Source organism: Cinclus cinclus, chromosome 3 (assembly GCF_963662255.1).
Source record: "Cinclus cinclus chromosome 3, bCinCin1.1, whole genome shotgun sequence".
Lineage (NCBI taxonomy): Eukaryota > Metazoa > Chordata > Aves > Passeriformes > Cinclidae > Cinclus > Cinclus cinclus.
This window is the reverse complement of record NC_085048.1, coordinates 84822730-84832996: the sequence shown is the minus strand read 5'-3', so window position 1 is coordinate 84832996 and position 10267 is coordinate 84822730. Positions and strand designations below refer to the sequence as shown.

General features: G+C 37.1%; 1 protein-coding gene across 1 annotated transcript in view; it reads right to left on the bottom strand.

Moving 5' to 3' along the window:
- Positions 1–413: 413 nt before the first annotated feature.
- The window catches only part of BABAM2 (BRISC and BRCA1 A complex member 2), a 155745-nt gene continuing 145891 nt past the window's right edge, over positions 414–10267 (bottom strand). The window contains exon 11 of the mRNA XM_062489233.1: positions 414–477. Within this exon, the coding sequence (XP_062345217.1) occupies positions 414–477 (64 nt within the window). The remainder of the gene's footprint in view (positions 478–10267) is intronic.

Below are 10267 nucleotides of genomic sequence, written 5' to 3'. Positions count from 1 at the left end.
TTTTCTTAGGATAAGCTGAAAATATTAACTAAATATACACATTACATCATATTTCTATGGGAAAAACCAATCCAATTTAGAACATCTGAACACAAGGAAACAAGGCATAACATACAGGACATTGTTGGCACAAGAAAGTGTTATCATAATCAGTACACACCCTTTAAAATTTAATCCAATAGATACAGGAAGGAATGGTGGTGGCAGAGGCAAAGGGGCAGGACTAATACCAGATATTCAGTTCTAAGCATGCTAGTGAGGTCTTTGTTTCAAAAACTGAAGCTACCAAAACCAGTTCAGAGGCAAGAAAGCACCTATCAAGACAGTCCAAGCCATTTCCAAGCATTCTTCTTCTGGGCTGACATGTGCAGACTGAAGGATCTGTCCAGTACAGCTTCCATGCCCGAAGCTGTCTAAAGCTTTCCATTAGCAAATGCTGCCTCCTGGAACTGAGGGACAAATGTCTTGAAATACGTCCTAGTGAAAAGAACAGAAAATATATGATTAGGAAGGAGTAATCTTAACAGCATGAATTGAAGCACTTGGTGTTTCTCACATTTCCTATGTCCCCTATGTGGAAAGGCTTCACATATGGTACAAAAGGCCCAAAGACAGACAAAGCAATGGAGCAGGAAAATAGTGAAGTCAGAATACGTGTAGGAGACAAGTTCTTTATCTGTCTCAGAAACCTTGACTCAATACTGTCACTGCTGATGGCAGCAGTTTACATGAAATGCAGCAAATAAATACTAACAACATTGTATGAACTGTAATTCCTTTTGTTAAACTTCAAAATTTATAGGATAATGTTCTTTTTTAAAGTGTGCTTTGTAGATTTTGGATCTCAGTCTATCTTCTTTACAAAGGTTCAAGTGACTCATAAATCCATAAAATGAGCTAATCCTATGTATCCAAAATTGAATTAGAACGGTACCTTTGAGGTTTTTTTGCTGAGATATTCAACCACATAGTAAATGTATTTTACATGTCCCAGGGATGCCCTTTACTTGCCACTTATACTAGAAGTGCTTCATCATTCTGTCTTTGGTTCCTGCCTACTGCATTTTGCACCAAATTTTTGCTTTCTCTCTCTCTTTTTTTTTAAATCTTGTTTTCTATTTCTATCATTGATCTCTATAAATTTCTCTTCTGTTCTCCTCACTGAGAAGAGATCTAAAGTGAGAATAGCTGCAATGCCATTTATTAGATTCCAGATCTCTCTGCTGGTTAACCTCCTGAAGCAAACACAACACTGATCAGCTTCACAATCACGATGTGTTTCATAACTGCAGTAGAAGCTTTGGCAATCACTGAACAGCAATCATACTTCCTCACACCTAAAAACATTGCAAGACCACAAAGAGAAACGCTCTTCTCTCTTTGTGAGGTTGTGCCTGGCAAATTAATTACCAGATAGCTGCAGTCAGCTTTTGTGCACAAGCTGTAAACAGACACGAGATGCTGTCCAAAGGTTAAAAGAGCAATGGAAAGTAAAAGCATTTCTGGACTGAGGAGCTGATCCCAGAAATGGAAACCAGAAAGAGGACAACCAGCACACACATTTTATAGCATACACAGACTGTGCTGTGTATTTACAGAACACACTTTGGTTTATTGAAGCAAAGTTCAGAAAACAGCCCTCATACTTATGCCTGCAAAAGCAGTTGTTCATGCTGGCACACACATGTACATAAACCAGCTGAGAAGGTCTGTCTGTCCCCTGATCTCAACAGCTGAGTGCCATTTCTGTATCTGTGATTTTTCTACCACACCTTTGAAATCGTATCTTTTCTAAGTCCTGTTTAATTCTATGCATTTTGCTAGCTCATGGAGTACCACCTGCATGTTGTCAGGGTCAAGCTCTATCCCTTTTATTTGTCCTTGCTTTATGTGTCCTAACATTTAATTATGCTTCTCTGCTTGCTTATTTTAAATAGCTCCTCCCTTCCCCTTTGATAGCTTCTCTGCAGACTCTCTTCCATGCACGTGATCTTAATTGACATGATGTTACTTAAAACTTCCCTTTTCTAAAACTGTAGAAATTCTTAATCATTAAATGGAATACAATCAGAACTATTTTCCAACATTTTATTTCTTTTCCTTTATAGCATTTACGTGCTTTGCATTAAATCCACGCTTACTGCATTATATGCAGTAATTATATATGCCTTTTCTGTTAGGTAAATTCCAGAACGAATGCTTATGATACCACAAACACCCTCCCACACCAACTTTATCTACCCTTGAACCCTTTCTTTTCACTGATTGCTGCAGGAGAGCTTCTATCCTTTGCTGCAAAACTAAGTCTAACACCTCTCTACGTTCTGATCAGATGTACTGTTTCAAAGAGGATGTTAGTTCACTTGTAGTTCATATTAACCCCTAGGCAATGCTCCATACACTACAAAAATTCCTTTAGTACTTAATGATTATAAATGCCTGCTTTTTTTTTTCTTTTTATATCTTAAAGTAGCCCTTATCATTTTAGTCTTCTCCAGACTGAAGCAAATACAGTACCACAAGTGTATTCAGGTTATGTTCCTCCATTTCTGTCCCTCTCCCATACACCTTAAGTATCTCAGATGAAAAAAAATCAGAGATAATTATGGGTCATCACATATACACACAAAAAAAATAAATTAACACTGCTCCCTTAATCCCCCAAACCAAAACAAAAAAGGCTCTGCTAAGAGATCCAAAAGCCCAGTACACCTGACAATACTGTGTCAGCTACAGCACACTTAGAAGATTGAGGAGGATAGATGGGGAAGTAGAAGGTAAGTGAAACTCCCTAATGAACCCTGGAAAATTTTTTCTAAATTTTTTCTTTTCATCCAAAGTTTGGGACAAAACCATGTACTGAAATCCCTGAATTTCATGTGAAATGGAAATGACAACATTTTAATTACAACAATCTCTGCAGAGATTACCAATCAGAAGGAAAACAAGTACCTTATGAATAAGTTTCATCTATCAACCATCTGGCATTAAAGTCAAAATGCACATGTTTCTGTCCAAATAGGACCATGACATAAACTATTATGTCACAACAGATGACATGAAGTAACTTTAAGAGAAATATAAAATTTTTTGAAGGACAATACTCTGCTATAGATTGTATGGTAAAAGTATCTTTCACATGCAATGCTATTCCTTATAGAAAGATTTTACATCAAGAGACAACACTCAAGCTTCAGCATCCTGTACATACAGGCACAGGGAAACAGTGAATATAAACATGAACTTAATAAAAAGATAATTCTCCATACTCTATTCATATTAACACATTCACATGAATTTACACTCTCAAAAACCATGATCTGTGCTATACCACAGGGATTAATATAAAAATGCCTGATTTTTTTTTCTTTTTTTTTCAGAAACTTTGCCACATGATACTCTCAAGTTATCTCCAGACTATTTTGAAATTTCACTTTTATATACACTAGATATGCTTTTCAGCTCTGGAGAACTGTTATTAAAAAAACCCAACAACACTAATTTGGGCACCTGTTGAATTATGCTAAAGATTAAGAAAGCTAACTTCTCCTACGGTTTCTCAGGGCTGTGTCAAATGGCAGAAATCAGCTTTTGATCAATGCTTTTTCTCTTTTCTGGAAAAGATGGAGATCATTCTGTCTCCAGCTTTCATGTACCATGTTCTTAGTGGGTCTGTATCACATTGACCTTACACCAAGCTCATAAGACCTGCATAAATTCTCCTGTAAGCACAGAGAAACTAATTTGTACAAACTACACAGATATTCCTGATGTGAGTGTTGAATACAATCAACACTCATGTAAAGAAAGTAAAACAGATGTTGAGTGTTGCATCCTTTTCACAATGGTTTAGATCTCAGTTTAAACAGTGTTTTAAAAGTTGCTTTCTTTTCAGCCTAGAGTGGGTGCCAATCTTCATACACTTATGGGCACATGTCTAACTCTTTGTTGAGCTTCTTATAAGACCCCATTATTTTTTGTCTATTTGTTCTTGTTCACTCAAACGGGCATTTTCCAAGTTCAAGGTAGTAAGTTACGAGGTTTCTATGGAAATTTTTCTTCATCATTCCAGAAAACAACACATTCTGCTGTAGTTAACCACAATATATACTTGACACAGTACAATGAATTCCAGGTGCTATGCTCAAGGATGTCTGTTGAGAGTAAAGCACTTCTTTCCTTCACCTTATTATCTGGTGGAAAGAAAGTCTTGCTATTATTGCAAGTGGTAAGTATCTAAAAGAAGGTAGAATTGGCTCACCTGCTGTTTACATATTTTCCAGTGATATGAAGCACTGAGCGTGGTACAAGGTCTCCAGAAGCCCATACATGTTTAAATCCCAGGGTGTGGGTTTGCTGTGCTTAAAACATACTTGACTCAGAATTCATATGCTTTTGTGAAATTTCATTCTAATTGTACTGTTTTTTTTTCCCCAGGGTAACTTAGTGCTGTTTTTTTTAAAATGCAGTTGGTAGAGAATCTGCATTGACCATTCAACAATACTTTTTGCCTTCACATATCTATGCTGAAAATCTACAAAGATCTTAAATTATGTAGCTGCAATCTCCCATCAAACACCACCTCCCATATACTTATGGTGAAAGCATTCTAACATCAACACACTTGATTTCTGCTGTTGCTTTTGCTGGACTGGTACTTTAGCCAACCAATTGTGTTCTAGTTACTGCTGCTGATGTAATAAAGTTAAAAGGGTTGTTTCGGTGTTTCTATTTCTCTTAAAATCTTCATGTGGTAAATTCAGAGCAGAACATCAAGACTCAAGCTTTGTGAGGAAAAGAGCATACATAACATTGTATCAATGAGATTTCTGCTTTTTATGTCTGGGACAAGGACAATCATCACGGGGTGATGAATCATCTTCCCAAGTCATTCATAAAGAATATTCCCCTTAAACGACTCAGTTTATGACTGCCAAGTTCTCAAATTCACCCATGCTAGCCCTATTTGCACTTGTGTTTTATTTGTTTCAGCTCAACATGTGGGACTTCCAAGTGCTTTTCCCAACAAGAGACAATTTGAGGAAAAGGAAGGGGATGAAATTGTCATGATGGTCCACATCAAGAACAGACTTAGCAGTACAGCAACACTCCTACTACCAGCACAGTGTCCTCCTGGGAAATTAAAGCCCTTGAGCCACAACCTTCATCTTTTCACAAAGACAGAGACCTCCTCTCACTGCACCAGGCACACGTATTGTGCTCCTTCTCATCTGAAGGCAGATTCAGGTTACCACATTTGCATTTTTTTTCCTACTACTGGCTTTGAGAGAAAACTTTATTCTTAAAGACTACCCACTATTCCAAGATTTTAGTTAATTCTTGCAAAATATTTTAGAAAGTACTGCAACTGTAGTTTAATTCTCTAAATATTTGGCTCTAATTACAGACCCTTAGTGTATTCAAAATCACAGTAGCCAGTGTATTTGACAAATACATTCATTTTCTCCTACTCTAGGGAAGGCATATGAAGGAAAATATGAGTTCTTTTCTTCAACTTTTTCAAGTTTTAATAGATGTGACTTGGGCAGGCAATCCTGTAGTCATGGTAATCTTTGAATAGTCCTACTTAATCCTTCCAAATCTTCGGGAGTAAGTTCAGTAGGTAGTACCCCATTCTTCTCAGTAGTTCTCAATTGTCTGAATTGTCCAGCTGGTAAATTGAGTTTATTAGAATAATTCTGGTCCTGAGGTAAGGACTGAATTGTATCCTGTTCAGCTGTATGAGATACAACCAAGAATCCCAGGCATTTGTCCCAACTGCTGTCCACTTCTCTAAAAGAAGTGTACCTCTAGGACTTAGATCTTTTTGCATCCCATATCTTTCCTGCTGTACCCTAGATGAACTGCTTCAAGACATCTACAAGTTTCTTCAAATCCACCGAATCCTGACAGAAAAACATCAACTCCATAGATGACTGATCTTCATAAATTAGCTAGAACAGCAATGTCATCCCTTCTTTCAATTAAATTTGGTGAAAACAGGAATTAAGAAGGGTGTAGGTCAGAGCGAAGGATAGACTGAGGCTTCTTGAGGTTTTTGACCTATTCCTCCCAGACTAGTATTAGTACACTGACACCCTGCAATAAAATCTTCTTATAGAAACTATTTCAACACTAAAGCCATATTAGAATTATAAAAGAGCTTTCCAGGCTTTATCAACGTCACTTGATTATTCACTTTCTGAAATACAAAGTATTTTTGCATGGATCATATATACATATGTAGTGTGCCTTTGTGTTTTTATGTTCCTGTTGGAACTTGTTTTGACACAGTGAAAACTTGTTTTGAAAATACTGAACACCTACAACAATACCTTCTGGATGCCAGATGAGAGGATTTGTCCTCCCATGACCACACAGGCACATCCAGCTGACTTGGTTCACGTAACCCCTAATAATTCATCTCCTCTACAGAAGGTTTGTTTCTGACAGAACAAAATCAAAGATGCCAACCTGTCTTTTCTTTTTTTATATAAATAATTGCTTTCTTTCTAAATTCCTTTTGTCAGGAGCTACCCAACTCAACATGATTAGCACTAATTACCAAAAGGAACTCAAATTAATAAATTGGTGCATTAATTCCAACAGCGGTATGTAATTAGGTCATATTCCATATGACTGCTCATTATGTCCTTAACCCGTGCTCATGCCCTCCTCCAGCATCTCTACGCCTCACACTGAATAAGGGCTGAACACAAAAGTGTGGAAATCTACTGAGAGCCCATTCTTTTAATAGGCCTCATGCCAATGTTTGAGGCGTAGTTTTTTCCTTTCAAACTCAGACACGAAACATTTGAATCTCTTTGCTATTTTTACCATATATAATCCATTAAAAACATATTTCTATTGGGTGAACCATGTTGTCTATTTATTCACAGGCACTTCCACAGCATTCCTCACCAGGCTAAAGCTACATGAGCACTCACAGCAAAGCTGAATAAGCCCATCTCCTGCTTTGGGATAACAGGAGAGTAACTCTACAGCAGACATTTTGTGATACCTCTATTAGGACAAAATTATCATTATATCATTGTCTCCACATCTAAGGTGTAAAAAAAACTAAAGTGAGAAATAGTTCTTAGCACTCTAACTGTTGATTGCCTAGCTGGAAATGGGCTGTAGCAGGCAGGCCCACAACAGGGCCAGGTGCCAAGTGGCAAAGGCTCAGGAGCTAATGAAAATCAGAAGTATTATGAAATGCACAAGGCACTCAGGAGACAGCGGCATTTCTAAACCACCATTCAAATCTGAACATCACAAAAATTTATCCAAGCATGGCAGCAGAATGAAATAGGTACCTTCCAGGATTTCTTTCTCACTTCAAATACACATAACGATAGTTGGCATGTATTCATGTTTCTAAACTAAGCTTCTTGATGGTATGCTCTCTGGGATGTGGTTTATAATTTCCTTACTAGGCAGCTTTATCTATAGCAAATATTTTGCTTTTATGTGAATCATAATGTCTACACAGTTCTCCATATTATACATCTCCAAAACTGGTGATGCCAAGCAAACATCTGAAGTGTTTATACAACAGCAAGACAATAGTCCTCAAATTACTGCTCCTGTAACTGGCTAAACACACAAATGTACAATGCCATTATGCTGCTAGCAATTTTTTCCTGTGTGCCAAAAGAAAAAAAAAAGAAAAAAGGCATCACAATTCCTCTTCCTCTTCTAACAAATGTTAGAATTTCTCTCTACCTCCTTTTATTGTGAATTACCTACAAGGAGATTAGTAAACTTTTTATGCCTGTTTCTACCTGCCAGCCCATGCAAGGCACTGACTGGGAAGCCAGGCTGATGGACAGAACAGTAATCAAGCATCAAGAGATCTGGTGATCTGCAGTGGGCAGCCATCAAAATGCAAGTTTGAGAAATACAGTTCTTTTCAGCTCAGTTTATAATACTGCACAACAGAAACTTGTCTCCAAAATTACAAACAAACCAAAACGTGCTACCAAAACTGTAACAGGAAGCAGAAGGGGCAGAACTAGTGAAACCAAGTACTTATCATAAGTTTTAAACATTAAAATTCACTCACGTCCAAAAGTTGTTTTCTGTATTTTACTGACAATATCTTTTTCCTCCAGTTCTTTCTGGAGTTACTGACACTTCTGATTCAAGTCACACAGAAAGGTACAAGAAATAGTTATATTTACACATGTTTTTCAACAGTTTGCTGACTGCAGAATGAACAGGTAGCTTTAATCCATATGAAGCAAACAGAAATTAAATTTTCATTTTGTTATACATTTGCATCTATTCCAGAAACCTATAGTATAAATTGATTTTATAAATAAAGTGAAGAATTCAACAGTGGTCTGCTGTAAAAATTAAGATGACTTTGCTGCCCAACTTATCATAAAGCAAAATTAATTCTGACAATCTGTTAAGAGCATGAACCAAGCCTAAATATAACAACCTGACTAAAAGCAAAATATAAAGGGAGTTCTAGGGAACTGCTGTGGAGCAGGTCCCTAGAACTGCTAGGATTGCAGATCCTTATGTAGGCTGGCAATTAATGTTTATTTTAAAGCAGAAGCATAAGTAGGGTCATCACTTTGTAAAAGATGCTAACTTTGGTTCCAAGAATATATGTTTCCAAATGCATGGAACTTTACTGACAATAACAGACAAAAATTACAGCTACTGGACATAAACAGTTCATACAGACCAAGGCCAGTAACTATAAAAGCAACTTTTTAAGACTCTCTGAAAATCAAGATTCTGGTAATTAATGTCTCACAGATTTCTGGTATAGATATTAAAAATTTTGGAAAGGTGTATTGCACAGACATAGTGAATCTAAGCGTTCCAAAGCAAACAGAGAAAAATTAATCTCTTATTTTGAAACAGTTTCATCAATGCTTTCTGCTTGCCAGTCAGTTCAAGAGATAAAACACTTCACTTCCTTCACCTTCTCCACAATGTACATAAATAGATGTAACTTCAGTCAGATGAAGGTTTGTGGTCTTAGATCATAGCAAATTTTGCTTCTGCATTCTTAACTTCCATTTTCCCCACAGGGTAGTGGGTGTCTGTGAAGGGTGCATTGGAATATCTGTCACAGCACGGTCACTCTGTTTCCTTATCAGTGGATCATGAGAATGATATTCCAAGGCCATCATGGAAAAACTCAATCTTCATAGAGGCTTTTAAAATACTGTCTTAATTTGCAGGAAATTTCCAGTCCTGTGAGCTACTATGACAAGTCTGCTGAATTTTTCTTAGTTGCTGAAGTGCCATAGCCATATTTTCCCACTCTAGGTAAAGGCTAACTTTTTAAAGAGACAGTGTTTATTCAAGACACATATTATTTCCTCTTATCTAGGCTATGTAAACACACAGTGAGCTCTGCTGCTGGAGAGCAATTATTTAACAAACTTTTTATTAGATTTGAAGGAGAGAGTGAATGCGAGACAAGATGCAACAAGGAACCTCTTCAAAGCATAAAAGGAAGGGCAAAGAATGTGTGAAAGTAGTGATGATATAAGTAGCAAGAGAAAGCAGAAAAGACTGGGCCAGAATATGTTCAGGAATAAAGCTTGTAAGGAAATACAAGCACAGAGATTCAAGAAGAGGAGCTCACAGCAGTAACAACAGAATTTGAAAGATCTTTAAGAGATTATTGAATCCCTTAATTGTAGTTCAGAGGCAGAAATGAAGAGTTACACCACAGATGCATCCATAATGAGTCTGACAACCAGCATCCCTGAAAACAAAGTTTGCTTGCAGGTGAAAGTACTGATTTCATCATGCCATCCGCTGTGCTTTGCCAGATTGCTTATCAACAGGGGCCGAAGGCAACATACCAAACCATAAAAGAAACCTCCTTGGATATTCATTAGGACAAACCAGCCAGAAGGAAATGGATGAGACGGCACACATCTGTGATTATATAAAACATATTAAAGCAGTTGTTTCTCTTTCCCATTCAAAAGATATATATTTGCTATTAGAAGTAAAAGTAAATGCTCAAAAGGTTGGAGACCCATCCAAAAGGGAAAATCACACATAAATAAACCTTAATGCTAACAGGTAAAAGCAGAATAGAGCAAATACAAAATTAATTTGAGGAACAAATTAGCTGTGGATCTCGAAATAAACACTTGTCAAACAGAACAAAATGCTGTCAAGAAGTAAAAAGAATGCTCAGAAGGAATAAAGACACCAAGAACAAATGAAATGGAGGTGCTTAAAGAGGTTGCCATACCAGAATCCAGCTTTCCAAGAGATGTAC